This window comes from Vicugna pacos, chromosome 5 (assembly GCF_048564905.1).
Source record: "Vicugna pacos chromosome 5, VicPac4, whole genome shotgun sequence".
NCBI classification, from domain to species: domain Eukaryota; kingdom Metazoa; phylum Chordata; class Mammalia; order Artiodactyla; family Camelidae; genus Vicugna; species Vicugna pacos.
In genome coordinates, this window is record NC_132991.1 from 22121207 (window position 1) to 22140931 (window position 19725).

At 35.4% G+C, this 19725-nt stretch overlaps 1 protein-coding gene across 1 annotated transcript in view; it reads left to right on the forward strand.

The window, feature by feature from the left end:
* The first annotated feature begins 479 nt into the window (after positions 1-479).
* KYNU (kynureninase) overlaps positions 480-19725 on the forward strand; it is an 87054-nt gene continuing 67808 nt past the window's right edge. Inside the window, exons 1-3 of the mRNA XM_006196137.4 lie at positions 480-690; positions 7433-7614; positions 15073-15193. Coding sequence (XP_006196199.1) covers positions 7446-7614; positions 15073-15193 — 290 coding nt within the window. The 5' untranslated portion in view covers positions 480-690; positions 7433-7445. The remainder of the gene's footprint in view (positions 691-7432; positions 7615-15072; positions 15194-19725) is intronic.

A 19725-nucleotide genomic window follows, 5' to 3' on the forward strand; every position in this document is an offset into this window, starting at 1 on the left:
CCTTTGGTCTTAATTCTGAAACTCTTTGCTCTTGGTTTTTAACACTTTAAAAGGATATTCCCCAAAAGACTCCAGCTGGGGAATAAGCATTATGAGATAATGAAGATAGAACAATAGACAGCCCACAGGCTTAAAGGAATGATCTCCATTTACAAAGTTTCCTCTGCTAGTTTCCACTTAATATTTAAACTCTTAACTTTTTCTTCCTTGATTGTCTTGTCCAAGGCCCAAAGCAAAAAAGCAATGCAAATTTAGGGATTTAGTTCCTGGACAAACTCATTGGTTGAACTCACACAAAAATGAGGAAACTCTGTTCACAGGATTATTATAAGATACTGCTCACATTTCCAAAGATCTTAGTTGGAGGACAAGGAAATGTTTACCTAAGTCTAAAGGGCAGAGCTCCTTAGAGGACAGTGCCCTGAGCAGAGCCCCGGGCGTTTGACATAGGGAGCAGGGGCAGCTTTTTAAGTGTTTTGTCAGCGGCTGGAGATTTAAGATCACAATACACAGAGTGGGAAGAACTAAAGTTAGCTCACAAATTCCCCGAAGGGTGGAGTTTCAGCAGAAGTGTGCTGAATTTCTTCACTCAGAAGTCTGGCCTATACGTTTGTAAGGAACTGTCGAGAGGTTTTATTTTTGTTGAAGGAGAGACACTGGAAGCTGTGGACCCCACTGGAATCCTAGCAGGTAAGCTCTGAGACCCTGAATACACTTCATACACAAATACACATTCAGTGATTTTTCTAAACGGATATTCTCTCTACTAGAATCCTTGTCGTAATAATTTAGAGGTTTCTTCTGCCAGTTTTATTTATTTTTCCTGCAAATTATTTCCATAAAAGTGGCACAACCCCTTTAAGGATCCCTACCTTTGAAATTGTGGGTTAAATGAAGAGATTTTTACCAATATAGTAAAAAAGAATTAATGTCAATAGTATACTGCAATTCATCTGTTACGGAAATGACAGGCCAGCCAAGAAACAAGCACCACTCGGAGGGTTGGAGTACTCAGATTTATTATGCCGGCGGGCTCAGAGGGGCTTCTGCTCTGAAGCTCTGAGCATCTTCAAGACGTGCATATAAGGTTTTATAGGGTTAATTACAAGTATGGGGCTATTAGCCAATAAGGCTCAAACAACAAAAAGCAAGGAATCAGTACACTGAAGCTTATCAATTTGGAACAGATCACGTTACTGACCCTTGTTGAGCTTGGATTTACGAGTTAGCTTGTTAGCCCAGTAAACTGACACTAAACTTTAGGTTTACGAGTTAGCCCGGCAGAACTTATATCAGTAAACCGATATTTATCACACTTAGACTTGTGACTTAGCTCGTTAGCCCAGCTGGGCTTTTTCTTTACACATCAACTAAATATGGTTAGAGTTGACTAAAATTAATCTTGGTACTTGAGTTTAGATGGTAAGATTAGATCAAAATTCAGATCTGTAAACAAGCTTTAAGTCCTGTGTTTTCTGGTAACTCTGGTTATCTTATGGTGCTATTAGTCATATTAAATATATATTTAGAAAAGTGAAAATGTCTATCTTGTGAGCAACGTTTCTTCCTCTTTCACTTTGTAAAATGTTTGCCTAAGAATGGAAAGCTGATACACATTTTACTATACAGCTAAAAAAGGAGTTTCTTTTTCTTTCCTGCTTGCATTTTGAGGAGGGAGGGGTATTTTTTAGGTAGTAATACATATTGGATTATTGCAGCAAATGCATTGATCTTATTAATGTGAAACTCAGCATGTGATTCATATAATTAGATATGAAATACACAGCTGTGACAGTGATGTCATTCATTTCTCAATGTTACATTGAAAAAACATTGCTCTGTACACATATATTAAATAATATTTTCTTTTTCAGTGAAAAGCTACACACTTTCTTTATAATTTATTTTGCCAGGTTCTAAACTTTGAACTCATGTGTATAATTTGCTCATTTCAGGCATGAAACCTGAAACTGTGTAAAGATTAACCACTGGGTACTCATAGACATTTATTTAACTATTTAACCTTAGACCTGTGGGTGCCTAAGAGATCTTGAAATCCATGATTTTGGTTTAAAGTTTAAGCTGTCTAAATAAACCTATGAAAACACAATTTATGAAATTTTCAAAAGTTAAGTTGAGGGTAAAATGAGAATTTCCATCACAAGGTGTTAGTATGAAAAGATATTATGAGTCTATCTTTTACCTCTTTATAAAGGAATTCACTTAATTAATTTTATTTGATCCTAGCCTTGATCCTCTGAAGTAGAATTTAAGTTTGTTTTATATAACATTGCAGCACAGAAATGTTTCGTGACTTGCCTAAGATCATTTGTGTATATGCCCACTTTCTTAATAAAATTAACACTAAATATGTGAAATGTAAAATGTGGAGCTTTTTTTTTAACCTGGGTTGAATTTCTTTATTTCAATATAAAAGCATGTCAATTGACCTGCAAGTAGTAAATCTAAACAAGGCATAAAATTATGATTCACAAAGCACTAATTGTCTTAGTGGTGGGGTGAGTGAAGAAATAAGCAGGAATTGTTATGAGTCGATGAATTGCTTTCTTGGAGGGAGGGTACTGGGCTATCATGGGCACTGAGGATTGTATTTACTTCTGTTGGAGGCTGTGCATGTTGGCAGGGTGAGACCAAGAGCACTCTTCTGAAAAGACTATTTCACCACCAGGTATCTTACTATCAGTGCAGGTGAGGTTTTGACCCCTGGGCTGTGACAGGCCCAGAAATAGGACCAGCCACTTCAACCTCTGCGTAGCTGGGAGTAGAAGGATTGATTAAAAAGAGCTGATGGATTTACACTCTGTGGTGTTTCACAGACTGAGTATAGGGTTGAAAAAAATAAATAAACGGAGAGGAAGGGAATGAGCCAAAAAAAAAAAAATATGCAGAAAGACCAAGAAACAAGATGAAAGAAAAAGAAGTGAGGAGTTCAAATCTCATGCGGGAATTCTGCTCTGCACATTCTGCCCGCATGCTCTGTCAAAGACAGTTGACTCAACTCCTCAGGCTAAGTTCAGTCCCAAATACTAAGCTCTATTTACATTCTCTTTCATTTTTTTTTTCTACTCTGTTGATCCCAGAGTTTGGTCTTGAAATGGGGGAAAATGACTTTGATCCCTCAGGATTGTTACAAGGATTAAATGAGAAACAAATATAAAGAGGTTAATGAGTTAATGTGAATTTATTTTTAATCAAAAAGGTCAGATTTTACTGGGAATATGATAGTATCAAACTAATCTGTATATTTATTTGACTAACCCATTTAGAGTTTAGAGTCAACGCCAATGAAATCTCAAAGTGCTGAGTCTCCAAAGGAAGTCTCACGTATATGGCAAGCTCTCTTGTTGAAAATGTTCCTTTAATTATTTCTCCCATTGTTGGAATGAGGAGGGTACTCCTCTGGTAACAGTTATCAATTGTGTTAAGTAATCTACCAAACTAGTTTGTGTATCTTATTCAATTACCATTTGGGAGGAACACTCTATCTAAAAGGCACTGCTCAGAAGTGAGATGGCTACAAAGTTAAATTAAACAAGATTCAGGCCCTCAGGTAGAATACAGTTCAGTATGGTAGATCAGCAACTCAATCAAGCTACTACAAGCAATGGGTTTATAGTAAAGACACACTTGATAGGCAGAAAAACAGCTCATGGGATTCTCGAAACTGCCAAGCAGGCAGCTCCCCAGGCCTTACACATAGTTTGTTGCATCAAAGGATTTGAGGACTCTCCTGATTGGCTTGTCTTGTCACTTTATCAGGAGCGATAGCTGTTTTATTTCCTGTCATCATGTAACTAAGAGATTCTTACTTGTTATTGGAATAACTTCATGTTTTAACAATCAGTGGTTCTGTTTGACTCTGAAAAATGAGTCACTCTTGACAATACTCCTTCTAAACCCTACCATTTTATTGCTTCTCTCTATGATTATTTTAAAGTTTTGCTCCTGTTTCTAACTGAATGACTAGCTATATCTCAGAGCTCAGATTCCTGAAATAATTGGATTATATGCTCAGCTAAACACCATCATGACTGTTATGCCAGAGCTTTCACAGCAAGTCACTCACAGACCACTGACAAAATAGTGCATTGTCTCTAGTGGGTCAAGTGTCCAGTGAAGGTCTGATCAGCCGTGACCAGGCAACTGATAGTGTCAAACAGTGGAGACATAGTCATATCTATTTAAAAGGCAGGTTCCTTCGTCAGAAAACTACAGGTAGAAACCCATGAGGAATCAAATTATAGCCATGACAAGCATGTTAGATTTTTCCCATATATATTTGTATCTAAATAAATATAGTACCTGGCAGAAAGTATTAACATAAGAAGTGTTTTCTTAAGTGTTACAGGTGTTCAGAGAGAAAAGACCACCTTTAGCTCAAATTACATGACAAGCCTCATGAAAAACAATGACATTTGAGCTAGGGTGTGAAGGGTGACTAGGATCCAAATATGTACAAGGGAAAGTAGAACATTTTAGGCAAAGGGAATAAGGAAATGAGAAAAATCACAGAGACAGAAAATTTCAGGACGAGGATAAGTGATTTAGTATGGTCAAATATTAAAAATACCATCAACATCAATATTAAAGTCATTGACATTTGTACAACAGCATGGATCAAAGCTGAAAAACATACTCAGATGAAGCTCAGTATCCTAGTCTGGAAATACAAAGGATGGCTAATCAGGGGAGACCACTGACAATTGATAAAGGAAGAAGTCAAATAAATAAGGAGGAGAATTTAAGCGCAGAGCCCAGGAAGTATGTCTATTTAACTGGCACTGGAAAACACTCAGATATGCACCTCTTAATTGCCTAATACTCTGTGTGTTGGTTGGGGTGGGAAGAGAGAGAGTGAGGAGCAGAAGAAAGATGATTGAACTGAGAGTCTAGAATCTCATCGCTGTTAATTTTAGTTGCCCCCTAAGATTTCTAGGCTTTATGCACAGTCTATGAGTTGAAAATATCAAGCTGTATCTTGTGATCCAATTTTCTCATGAGCTACAGACTCAAACATCCAATACTCAACTTATACCTGGAGATTTAATACTCATCTCAAACTTAACATGTCCTAAATAGAACTTTGATTTCCTTCCTCAAAATTTTTCTTCCTTAGGTCTTTCATATTTCACCACTTTGAACATATTTACACAGATCCCAAAGCTAAAAGTCACTCCCTTTCTTCTCCTCACTGGAGATAATCTATCTACTATTTCTCCTAAATATATTATAAATGTACACACTTCTCTCTGCTTTTCTCCTCACCACATTTAGTCCACTATCATTTTTTTCCCTCTGAACTACTGAAATAGTCTTAATTTATGTCTTTTTTTTTCACTCTTAGATCTCATCAGAAAACAGAAAAAGTGATTTTTATTTAATGTAAAATCACATCATATTACTCTCCTCAGGACTCTCCAATGATATCCCACTGAGCATGGAAAAATTAGTCAAACTCCTTTCTGGCCTTCAAACTTTTTCATGATAAACTTTTGCCTCTGCCTCCCTTACCTCATAGTCTTTCCCTTTCTCTGCTTCCCTGCATGCATTAGTTGAACAGCCCCAAACAGTCTTCACCTCAGGACCTTCACACTTACTGTCATCCTCCTCCAGGTCCAGGTCTTCACATGCTTGACTTTATAACATGATTCAGAAATGCTCCTATATCCCTGCCTAAGAGGGATGCACTTGAGCTTCCCACTATGATAGCAATTCCATACCCCAGTGACTCTCTGCTCTGACTACTCATAACTCTTGAAACTGTCTGAAATTACATTATTTTCCCCTTCTTTCACTAAAAAGTGAACCTAACAAAAGTCACTAGTTATACACTATCTTAGACACCAGTTCTACCAGTGCTTGGTGCTCAGTGAATACTTGCTGGAAAAGTAAATAGATGAGAACTGTGTACGTGGGGTCAACAATCCTATAAATACAGAAATAAAGCTAGCCTGAGAAAATTTCTTGATACCCACCAGACTTTGTCCTCAGAGAGTATTCCAGCAAATTCTTAGATGTGTGTGTTAAATTAGATGCCTGCCCCTCAGGCTGAAGTTCTGATATAAGCAGGTGAGCCTCCTTCACTTTAAGTCTGAGCACAACTGGCTGCCTCTGAGCTGAACCCTGGGACAGGTGAGTCTGAGCACGCAAGTTCATTACGGGTATTACTCTGGTCCCTATTGTCTTATGGGTCTTGGGACTCCAACCCTATTTGTTTTTAAAATTTGATGTTTTGGGGGACTTGTCCTTTAAATGTATGTCTTAAATTTTGAGGTATCTGATGTGGGGTTGAACCTTTTGCTCCTCAGGGAGAAGATCCAGGTTTTGATTCCCTCTTGATCTTGCCTCCTATGCCTCCACAGGGGCAAGAGTAGGGCATTAAAGCCAGATTGTGTGTTAGCCTCTTTTACTCACATCAGTGTGGTTTTCTCCTCATTTTCCTGATGTGTAATCGATGCTCAGGTAGCAGGGTTTTTCAGAGGAAATTGTTCCATAAGGAGCTGTAGACTGAGTCTGTGGTGAGGTAGTATCTTCCTGTGCTGCCATCTTGAAAGGGAAAACCATACTATTCCTACTCAATTTCAGAAGACTAAAACTTTGGGAAATAAAAATAAATACAAAATAAATGTAAATATAAATCTCCCTTGTCATTTATCGCTTTCAGAAATTTGTTTTCTTTCCAAAAAGGTGGGAAGTATTAAATTAAACAAAGCAGGATGTGGTTTCAAGAAACACCACAGGGTCTTGCTTTGTTCAAAGATGGTATGTATGATTGTGAAAAAGGAGAAGTTTCTCATTATCAGCAGCAAGTAGATCTCTTTGGTCTTCATATGGCAAAAATTACTAACATTATTTAAGGTATTTAAATACTTTTTCATCAGTATTGTTTTTACTTACAGTAAAGAATTTGTTAAGGTTCTATTGTATATATGTCCATATTCTTAAAACTATGATTCAAGAATCACTGGGGATGGGCTAGGGAGAAGGATAAACTAGGTCGGGCACTGTTATTCTACACTTTTCCCAAAAGCACCTTTACTGTTACTTCCCAGTCAGACATCTAAAGGAAACAGTGATGAAATTAAATATATTTGAAAGTCACTCATTTGGACCATTTCTCAGAAAATAAAAATGGAAAGAGCTAACATTTATTAAGAGCTTACTTTGTCTTCAGCACCACTACCTAATTCAGTCCTTTCAACAGCCATAATTTACTATTATTTTCATTATTATATACATGAGAAAATCACAGGCATGGGGTTTAATGCTACTTGTTTAATTATATTATTTCTAAGGTTGAGAAGACAGGAATCAGTTAAAACAAAAGGTGTTTTTACCTAAGTCTAATTTTCTGCAGGAAAAATAAATCACTGTGACTAGATTATTTTTAATTTCCTAAATGTATTTTTAGAGAAGAAATTGTAATGGAACCTTCACCTCTTGAGTTACCAGCTGACACAGTGCAACGCATTGCATCTGAACTTAGATGTCACCCGACAGATGAGAGGGTCGCCCTCCGCCTCGATGAGGAAGATAAGCTCAGGCACTTCAGGGAGTGCTTTTATATTCCCAAGATGCAGTATCTGCCTCCAAGTAAGAATACTGGAAAGGTTTTACTTTCCTTAATCAATTTATTAACTTGTATTTGCTACTGTGTGTGTTTATCATAAATCTTTGAAAATCATTTTTCTGTTACATAATAGAGCCATTGCGACTGTGTCTGAAAAACAGCAGGTTCCTGGTGGTACTAAATCAACCTGTCAGCCTACTTTAGTCTCAGATTCTTTATGTTTCCTCTCCTCTCCTGAAGGAAATACCTACAGGGTTCTTTTACTGTCATCTGGTTCTCTGAACAATAGCGTGACTGATTGAAAATTACAGGCAGATGCATTTACTTGTTTTCTAAGCACTTAGAGCTCAAAAAACAATTCCTCTTCAATACCGTTTTAGAATATCTCTTATTTCGTGGCACCTAGTTTATGATAGCATATTTGCCTTGGAGGGTATATTATTTTGGAACTTGGATATATTAGGAGAGATGTTAGCCATCTTTGTGTGCAATGGCATGTATATGACATACCAAAAAATGCCTAAGAAATGCATATTTCATTTAAAAATAATATAGTAAAATGATTCTGTTCATGATTTGGGGGATGTTCTTTTTAAAAAAAAAACAGGTAGCACAGGTATTAAAAAATAAAAGTTTTTTTTTGTATTTGCCCTTGCTCCATTTTACATCAATGAAAAAGACTACCAAGTTGAATGGAATTGATCCACCCAAATGGGTTTCACATACTATATAATTGAGTCTAATTTCCATTTATCTTCAATCTAAGTGAGGCAGGTACAATTTTGGATACTCATAATCTAAGAGCATCAGTTAATATAATTTTAAGGTGAGACTGGGTCACAGGACTGTCTTATTTGGCTTATATGTTATTGTGTAAAAAAGAATGGCACCTTGTAGATTTATGGAAGGATAAAGAGAAAGGCCTATATTCAATTTAAAGTTGCTTAATGTCAACTGAGGAAGACACTGATGAGACCAGATAAAATGGGGCTACACCTGAAGTGATCTGAGATCACAGAAAAAAATCTTCTATGTCTTTCTAGAATCTAGAATGAAAGGGCATTTTGATTTGAAACTTAAGGGATAAAAAGAAATGTTAATGTGTGGGAAATGATGAAGTTAAACCTAAGGATCTCCTATCAGTGATGGGAAGTGGGGGGCCTGGTGACATCTAGAACACACTGTGGAATTCCTCAAAAATATCCATGACCCACTTAAGACAAAGTAGCTCTGGTGACCCTGCGCCTGTGGACTCTCCAGCCTATGGGCTTCCTGGGTGCTCTGAAGAGCCTCTACTTCAGAGATGACAGCAGAACTCTGGAGTACCACAGAGTTTAAGTTTGCCTTCTGAACGCACAGCAAAACTGTATCTCAGCAATCCGGGCTCTAGAATTTTATGCCATTTATTGAAAGTTGTAATTTTCTCATGATTAAAGAAAAAACAATTTTATACCTATTCATGAGTGGTAAGAAAAATGGACACAACAAAGTAGGCAAACAAATATGCTAAGAAAACCTTTCCACTGGGGGCAGATGATGGCATTACAGAGATAAGGAAGAACAGACAAGGCAGAAGCACTGAGAGAAAGTGACCAGTGGTACATTGTGGCTGCAGCTTGAGCAGGGATTTCTTGGGAAATAATGCTAAATAACGGTCACATCTAGACACACACCTATGATCAGTGACTGCGTCCTGAACACTAGTTCATTTCTTTGTCTTTCTTTTCCTAAGATGCCTTTCTTCCATATGATACCATTAGGTATTTGAGGTAGGACCCAACCCTGAATAGCCAGGTATGAAAACTTATTGAAATGAATAGATACACAGAAAGTTAAAATGCTGTTTTGAATTTGTCACTTTTTCTGCTACTGAATCTCAGACTCATTAACTAACATAACTTTGATCCTCATGTTGAGTCACTTACACTTAACAAATATTTATTAGTTATCTTTACATATTCCCCCCATGCCTTGAAATTTGCTTATAATCCAGCTCTCCCATTCCCAGCTCAATGGATTTGTGGTTTGTTTAACAACTAACAAAACTCATCCTGTTTGTCCTGGGAGGCACTGTGGTCTAATTTTAATACCAGATCAACACAAACTCTTCTACTAAGCTTTGAGATAATTTAATCAGATCCCAGGTAAAGATAGCTATGTACATATAATCACTTCATTATACTTAAGAGTTGACTCTAGTATCCTGATTGTAAGAATCACATTTGTCTCAACTAGATATCCTATAGACAATAACTTGAAAATTACAATCTTGGTTAAGTTATTGCTGATTCTTAAAGAAATATAAGGCAAAAGATGAAAATTAATTCAGTAAATAATTTAAACAATTCATTTGTTCAAAACATACAATTTTGAATCATATAAAAATTTATTTCATCAACCCTAAGAGATCTTCTAAATTAGTTATTGTCAAAATATGTGGTCTCCTGACCAGTGCATGAGGATCACCAGGGAATTCACCAGAACTCACAAGTTCTTGGGTACCACCGCAGAATTACTACATCAGAGACTCTGAGAGGAGCTCAGCCATGGGTGCTAGATCACTTAAGATGGTGTCATAGAGAGTAGGATCAATTAATTCCTATTCTTATCATTCTCACTCTAGGAGTTCCTTACTCTTTGAAGGTTCATCCTTTCAACAAATATTTATTAAGCACTTATTCTGTTCAAGAGACTATTCTCAGAACACTTTGTCAGTGAACTAAAGAGCAACACTGCCAACATACCTGATCTTTTATTCTAGTATGAGGAGACAGATAGTAAACAAACATACAAACAATGTATCATGTACTCTGTTAGGCAGTACTCTAAGTGTTAGTACTTCCAAGGGAAAGGAAACACTGATGGGATGACATCGGAGCAGTGATAAGAATAAAGGGAGGAAGTGAGCCTCATGGATACAGAGGTAAAGATAAGCCTGATGGCTGTTCACGTTTGCACAGCCAGTCATCTGTAGTAAGTTAATTTAAGCTATCCAAACAAGAACTGTCACTCTGACTTTGTGATATTTAGCCTAGCCTTGGTTAGATAAAATTGACATAGAAAATTATCATGCTTGAGTTCATATACAGGGGTTCCACATAACATAATAGAACCTCTTCAGTTCAACTATTGTTAGTCTCAAAAGACAGTGACAAGCATGAAATATCAGTAAACAAACTATGGGCAAGTATGCTTTTCAACATAAACTAGAATACTTTATTTAACAATAGTTAATGCTAATGCTTTTGTTAAATAAAGGCTTTATCCAGCTATAAAAGATATATTTATGACTATGTGATTTTAATAATGACTTAAATGTCTAACATCCATATGAAAAATAATGGAGTGTTTCTTAATTAAAAGCTCAATTTTGTAGAGATTTTGAACTTCTCATGGCAGTTATATTGTGCAGTTTAGTGGGTTTATTTGTAACTCTCTTTTCTTTTGTATTAGACTATGTTCTCTTTGTATCATCTTCAATTTCCTTCATTAATATTTCCAGATTATAGGTCTTTTATCATCTTGGCTAAATTTATTCTGAGGCATTTTATTCTTTTTGATGTGATTTTAAGTGAGTTTTTTTTAACTTTCTTTTTTGATAGTTCAGTATTAGTGTATAGAAATGCAACAGATTACTATATATTAATCTTGTATTCTGCAGCAATGATGAGTTTATTTACTAGTTCTAATAGGTTTGTGTGTGTGTGTGTGTGTGGAGACTTTAGGGTTTTCTATGTGAAGTATCGTGTCATCTGCAAATAGTGACAGTTTTATCTCTTCTTCTCTAATTTCAATGTTTTTATTCCTTTTCTGTGTCAGATTGCTGTAGCTAGGACTTCCAATACTGTGTTAAATAGAAGTGGTGAGAATGGACATCGTTTTCTTGTTCCTGAATTTAGAGGAAAGGCTTTCATCTTTTCACCACTGAGTATGATGCTGGTGGTGGGTTTGTCATAAATGGCCTTTATTATGTTGAGATATGTCCCCTTTATACCTATTTTGATGGAAGTTTTTATCATGAATGGATGTTGGATTTTGTCAAAAGTTTTTTCAGTGTTGAGATGATCAAGTGATTTTTTTTTTATCCTTCCTGTTGTTATGTGGTACATCACATTGATTTGTGGATGCTGAACCATCCTTGTGACCCTGGAATAAATCCAAATTGATCATGGTGTATATAATGTTTTTATATATTGTTGATTTGGTTTCCTAACATTTTGTTAAGGATTTTTGCATCTATATTCATCAAAAATAGTGGCCTCTAATTTTTTTGGGGGGGTAGTGTCTTTGTTTAGTTTTTATATCAGCGTAATTTTGGCCTCATAGAAGGAATTTGAGAGTGTTTTGTCCCCTTCAATTTTTTGGAATAGTTTGAGGATCGGTATCAGTGCCTCTTTATATGTTTGGTAGAATTCCCCGGTGAAGCCGTCCAGTCCTGACTTCTGTCTACTGGAAGCTTTTTCTTCTTTTTTCTTTTTTACAAATTCAATTTCACTACTAGTGATCAGTCTGTTCAAATAATCTATTTCTTTTTCATTCAGTCTTGACAGGTTCTATGTTTCTAGAAATTTGTCCATTTCTTCTAGGTTGTCCAAATTGTTGGTAGGTAACTGTTCATAGTCTTCTCTTATGATTTTTTTTTGTATCTCTGTGGTACTGGTTGTTATTTCTCCTCTTTAATATCTTCTTTTGTTTACTTCGGTTCTCCCTCTTTTTTTCTTGGTGACCCTGGCTAAAGGTTTATTAATTTTTTTTATCTTTTCAAAGAACACACTCTTGGTTTTATTGATCTTTTCTATTTTTTAAAAAAATCTACGTTTTATTCATTTCCTTTCTGATCTTTATTACTTCCTTTCCCCTGATGACTTTGGGCTTTTGTTTGTTCTTCTATTTTAGGTGGTAGGATATTTTTATTGAGATTTTTTAAAAATTATTTCTTGAGGACGGGCTGTATTGCTATAAACTTCCATCTCAGAACAGATTTGCAGCATCCTATTGAAGTTTTCATCTATAATTTCTTCAAATGCATTTTCAATCCCTTTCTCTCTTCTTCTAGAATTCCTATAATGTGAATATTGGAACGCTTAATGTTATCCTAGATATCTCTTAAATTGCTTTCATTTTTTAAAATTTATTTTTCTTTTTGCTGTTCTGATTGGGTGATTTCCACGATTCTATTTTCCAGATCACTAATGCATTCTTCTGTACCACTTAGTCTGCGATTCGTTCCTTCTAGTGTGTTTCTTTCTTTTTTTTTTAATTTTAGCTACTGAATTTATTTTTGACTGGGTCTTTTTTATATTTTCTAGCTCCTTGTTGAAATCTTCAGTGTTTAGATCAATTTTTTTTTCTAATTCAGTTAACATTTTTTTTAACTGAAGTACAGTCAGTTATAATGTGTCAATTTCTGGTGTACAACACAATGTCCTAGTCACACATATACATACATATATTCGTCCGTTAACATTTTTATTACCAATGTTTTGAATTCTTTATCTGGTAAATTGTTTATTTCTGTTTTATTAATTTTTCAGTGGTTTTCTCTTGCTCTTTCAATTGAGAGTAGTTCTTCTGCCTTTTCATTTCACTTAACTTTCTCTGCCTCTATGAATTTATGTGACACAGTCACCTATTGTGGTCTTGAAGGGACATTCTTACATTGGAATGTCCCTATGTAGACTGTATGCCTAACACTTTTGGTTGGAGGGCTGGATTTGATATGGAAGCCAGTTACATCTTTCCTCAGAGTGTGCCGGTAGCTATCTTATGATATGCAGGTCTTACGATGTGCTTAGTGGAAGGTCAGAAAGTCCTTTCTAATCATGCCATTTCTCAAATTCCTTCATCTTAAAACATTTTATATGCCAAGGTGCCATATTTTGGGGTAACATGTCCTGAACCCCATCACTGCCAAGAGCTCCCATCTTTCAATAACAAATTTACTTAGCATTCTTCTGGCACAGGAGAAGCCTAAGACCCCACAGCTTGAAGTACTGCATATCTTTCATGTTGTAAAGATCCCACGGGATTGGGCTGGAGAGTTATCTGTTCATTCTTGCGGGTAATTACCAAAGACAATTTCTCTCTATACTCTTTATATAATGCCAGTTAAGTGCTCATATGGTGCCATTTGATATGCTTTGAGATTTTTAAAAAAAAACAACTCAGCCAAGTAAAAGGAAAATAGTTAAAGAAGATGAGGAACCACCCTTTGGGCTGATATGCAATGAGATAATTTAGTTTACAATTCTGCTTTTCTTTCACACTGAACATATTTTAAAAATGACTTTCTAAATAAAGGTAACCCATTACCTATTTGTCTATAAAAGTATCACCAATGAAAGGACAAGACAAGACAGTGGGAGCAGAGATCTGGGTGGCTGCCTTCTCTTCCTGGGTCACTGATGGGGCTGACACACACAGAAACTGTTTAGTCTTCAACTACTTATTTGAATGTTTAGTTGAAACTTGAATCATGGTACACCAATTCAAACCTCTAAATTCTAAGCAAAATTCTTCAACATTTGTTCTCCAGATCAACAAAGAACTATTAATTAATACAATTTAAATGTGTGAATGATATTTACACCTCTTTTATTGGATCAGGCTTGAGATGCCAATGAAAAAGAGACAGAATATCTATAAAAGCGATCAGGTTGAATTAGGTGGCATGTCTTTAAAAGTCTGAAAAGGTTTAATTAGGTAGTCTGAATAAAGACAAGTATACTACTAAATGTTTCCAATAAAATTTCACCAAGAAACTTAATCTTTTTTTCTAGAGAATTAAGATAAAACTTAGTAGAATACAATTGTAAACTTGCACATTTCTAGAAAAATACTTTAAGCACATGGTTTGCTAATGAAATTGCATTTGTTGCAATGAGGGAAGAATTATCAAACAAATCAGTAAAGTTCTAATCTGTTTGTATAAGAAGTACATATAGAGAATGATCTTTGCCGATATGTGTATTAATATTATGTGCACAGATATATAGAATAAAAATGTGTAAATTCAATATAGCTACTTCAGATATGTAAGTAATCATTTAAATTCTTTTTTTATTTGCCTTGTCTATACCACCAATTAATGCACAAAATTAATGCTTACCTAAATTCTGGTAACCTTCTGCTATGACTAGATAGGCTGATATACTTCCTGTAAAAATTCTGGCTTTAACTCTTTACTATTGCTTTTGGCTACTTATAATTGTGAGTAGTTGCTAATCTAGATTGCCTCATGGAACACAATAAATGTGAGAGATCTAAACAAAAGTATCTATACATTTAAACTATATTTTAAAATATAAATGTAAAAGATTACTTTCTAGAGAACTTGATGTTATCTTTGGGAGGAATTGTACAATATTTATTAACCTTCTTGGAGTTAACTATATTAACTGTTTGTAGTGGATTAACAGTGCCAAATGAATGAATGTTAATTAATTGAATAATTTTTTTTTTTACATTTCCTTCTGTTTCAGTTGATTTATCTTTAGTGAATAAGGATGAAGATGCCATCTATTTCTTGGGAAATTCTCTTGGCCTTCAACCAAAAATGGTTAAGACATATCTGGAAGAAGAACTAGATAAGTGGGCCAAAATGTAAGTATTATTTCAAAAGCTATCGTTCAACATCTCATATAAGAATTTTAAAAATTTCTCTATATTGTCTATTATTTGGAAAGGTGTGTAATAGAATCTTAAAATTTTAGAGCAGAGAGGAACCTGAGGGATCATGCCATTCAATACTCTCCTTTTATTCATAAAATAACTGAGGATCAGCAAATCAGGTCATAAGGCAAGTTAGTGGCAGAATCTGTAGTAAAACTTTTTAAATATTTAAAAATTTAAGTTCCTCCTTGACACATCTATATTATATGCAATCAATTAATTTTTTTAATAACTAACAAGGAAATTAATATTTAGGATTCAATTTAGTGTTTTCATGATTAGTTCTTGGCAAAACACTACCACATAAATTTTTATAAATAAGAAAATTAAAATTGTTGTGGGGGGATAGGGAAGAGATTGAGTGGAACAGAAAGTACTTCCTTCCCCAAAATGAACATGATTATTGAAAAGATACTCAATGTTTGGGCTTGGCTAAGCAGGTTTACTCTAACCATGCTGGAAACTTAAATCAAGATTAATTTTTTTCTCTGTCTTTTCTGTTCTGCTTTTACTCTTCTGCTTATGAAACCCTTCACACTCTCTGCTTACCTGAATGCTTACCCTCTTTAATATCAACCTTCTCAACCACTAATCATCCCTTCCTGAATGACCATTGCATTAGTAATGACTGTTCTACAGTAGGTGGTTGCGAGGTATCTACTTTCATTAGTTTCATATTCTTATCTATATTATAATTGCTTCAGGAAAATAACATAACTTTACATACTTATCTTTCCCAATAATTACTGATAAGGCTGAAACTGGAAATATTTTGAAAAATTTTAAATTTGAAAAATACTTAAATATTTAAAATATTTTAGATAGCATAAATTTAAAAAATATATCTGATTCTTAGAATCTGAAAAATAGATATGAGGAGGGGAGCTAAACCTGAAGGACCGGGGAAAAAAACCCAAAATTCAGGAAGGTTAAACCAAACCAGATAAGAATTCTGAGCAAGATACGATTCTCATAGAAACTCAGAATGACTTTTCTAGCTTTATTTATTCTTCAAGCTACTGGCCTTTCATATTGGGACCAGCACCTCTTATTTAAAGTTTAGTTTACACTGGCTATGCCAACGATTACTACCATGGCTATTGGATAACATGGCAAAGTTCTTAATTCAGCAGTTAAGAATACAAATTTACAACTCAGCGAAAGAATAATAGAGGTTTATATAATTTAGTAAGCCTGTTATAATTTCATCTGCAAAAACATTTATGCATAAATTGAAAAATAAATATCACCACATTTGGAAGCATTCTGCACTAACAGGTTTTAGTATTTAACAAATGAGGGTCATAGCTAATAAAAATGGTTAATATTCATTTGTGACCTTAATGTAAAAGAGAGCAGAGAATTAGACTGAATTTGAACTTTGGAGAGTGTTCTTGACTCTTGGATATTCATTCAGCAAGGCTGTGCATTTTTATCCCTTAGGCATTTAAAAAGATGCTGCTCTGCTATCATTTCATGTTCTTATGATTATTCTACTTTGTTAAGAGACTGGTTAATTATTTTCAAGACTTGTATTCCAGTTATATTCCAGGAAAGTGCCTCCCTGTCATAACACCCTTCTATGGTTACCTTTCAATTTTATATTTTACCTTGTGACAATAGGAAATTACATAATCTTAAACCCTTCTGTTTTTCATCAGACAGACAATTCAGAAAGGAGGTGCATTTTATGCTTCAAGCGATGTAAACTAAATTTTAAGAAGACTTCTTCTTAGAAAAAGATTAGGTAGCTAGTTTGTTTTATTTAGTCTTTTTGTTAGAAATTGTGTGACCAATCAACCTCATGGCCTTGCAGCCCAACAATGTCAGTGGTGTTTGAGGTGCATGATTGTAATCCTGTTCCCTCCACACCCCCATCTTTGATCTCAAAAGGGTTTGTTTATTATTTTTTTTTTTTGCTCCAAAATATTTAGCTTAGCATTCTACTCTGGCCTTTTCCAGCTAATGTTGTGTTGGGAAGACTTTTCCTTCACAAGCTTACATTCTAGTAACTAGGGGCTTGAAACTTAAGTGACAATAGACAAATCAACAGGAGAAAACCTTATTTCACATGCGTGTAAAGCACTCTACAAGCAGTGCTTCACTGATCAGCCAGAGTAAGGGATTCTAACTAACTTAACAGAAGAGGGCAGTTTTAGGGCTTCAACAGGAAACCATGGAAAGTTCTATTGAGCTTTTCCATCTTGAGGAAAATAGGCAGTGTCTTTCCTGGCTGGAATTTTACCAAGAGAAACACTGAGGGCAATTGAACTTGTAAATCTTGGTCCTAAGTAAGGGCCTCCCTTCTCTGAGGGTGGATCAATAGCAGTGGCATTTTCAGGAGGTTTTCCTTAAGTTTAGATGTTTCTTTTTGAGGCTGATGTTTGTCCACATGCCTTTAATCTTCACACCACTCTGTTGAGTGGTCCCTTCACTTCCCTTTCTGACTATTGCTTTTATTATTTTACTAAATCTCCCCTGCATGTGTTTGGTTTGCCTTTAGATCCAGGGCCTCTCATTTTGGTGGGGAGTTTTATCTGATTATCTATTCCTCTTCATCTCCTGCAACCTCACTTCTGCCCTACTCTTAGCTGACACCCAAACCAGGACAGTGCCTCCCCTTCTTCTTGACCAGTGAAAGATTTTGAGAAGAACTTAGTCAAATGGAGCTATACAATCACTAAATACTCTAATGCACATTGAAATTAGTTGCCTAACAGAAAAAATAATATTAAAAATTTATAATCTTAACATTGGAATTGTCTCTAAGTGAGGTATTCCTCTGGGATATTGATATCAAGTCTTTGGCCATTCATGACCTATCAGGTAGGAAATGCCATCTGGCTCATGGTTTTCATCATCTATGTCAACATCCTTTATGGCCTATTGTAGACATACTAATACCTATCCACAAAATAAACCAACACTGATCATAATGCAGTCCAGCTCTACCACTGAGCTATACTCGCCCCAAGTAAATGATTTTATGGAAGGATGAATGGGCCCGTAGAAGAACAGAGGGAAGGTATGATAATAGTTTGTGACAAAGTGTGTATGGAGGTTGTGTTGAGGTCTCGTCTCCTCTCCTGTGACAAGAGTCAATCTCCCCTGGTTGATGAAACTCCTGAGGAGGGAATTTAAGACAGTTGAGTTCTTTTTGGAGGATTGGTTTTCAGGCAGAAAAGGGGAGTTCAGATATCCTCTCCATGCATATGCTGCTTTTCAAATGCCTTCAGCTCAAAATAATCCTTATTGCAAAGAGACAAATTTTAGTGTGGCGTTTTCTGCTACCCTTTACTATAAGTAGGGAAGTACATGGTATGTTATGTTACAGAGCTTTTCCTGACATCTCCATTGGCTAATCATCAATTGGGGCACAGAAAAAAAAAAGTTGTGATACCATTAAGGAAGACTGTGAAGTCTTATTTATTTACTTACTGGAGGAGCTTCTAAAAGCAGGACCACTTTTCATTTTGTAGGATGGTTAAAGCGTAGTCCTATTTCAAAGAGGATCCACATTTCTATTAACTTCCTAATTAGATTTTATATCCTGAAATCTAATTTCATGAGCAAATACTGGTCTGGAGACATCTCAGAGAACAGCCCACTCACAGCAATGATTGATGCCATGATAGTGAGTTAACTCCTTCCTATGCTCTCTTTTCCTTACCAGCATTTGTAAAAGAAGATTGCCGCTACACTGCAACTATTTTAAGCAGTTTTTAATAAGAACAACTTAATCTTTCTCTTAACTTGAATATGTATGTTTATAACTGCACTGTGATCAACAGCAACTCTTTCTAATGACAGGCCACTTTACTTGAGTTTATTTGAGTAACACTTTCTAAATACATCCCACTGCCCCAGGCTAGTAGATTGACAAAATGAAGAAGCAGACTCTGTGATATTTTAAGGGGAGGGAGATGCCAAAGCATTGCAGGAAGAAATGTATCCTTAAAGATTATTACCATGGTGTCTACCAGAGTGAAAAGTAGGTAGCATAATATTCTGAGATATAAATTCTCTGAGGCAGAACATAGAATTTTACTACCTAAATGTAATAAGATGTATTGTGCTATCAGCAAGGCCATGGAGCTCTATACGATTAAAATAAAAAAGGATCCAAGTATCTGCCTTTAACTACTATTTAATGATAATGACTTTTGTCTTTAGCATTTATACTGGAAGTCAAGGAACAGGCAAGCTGCAGGCTACTTAATAATAATATGAATAATATGAAGTAACAATTGCAATTCTCTTCCTCCTCAGTTCTTATGGTCTATGTTTATTCTCAAAGAAAGTCTTCTTCCTTCATCTTAGTTTGTACGGTAATTGAAATATTAGCTCAAAAATTGTGTTTTACACGACATGCCGATGAAGTGAGTTTTAACATTAAATCTGCATTAGGAAAGAAGACTTACAAAAGTGGTACTATGTACCAATCTCTTTTACATGTTATTTAT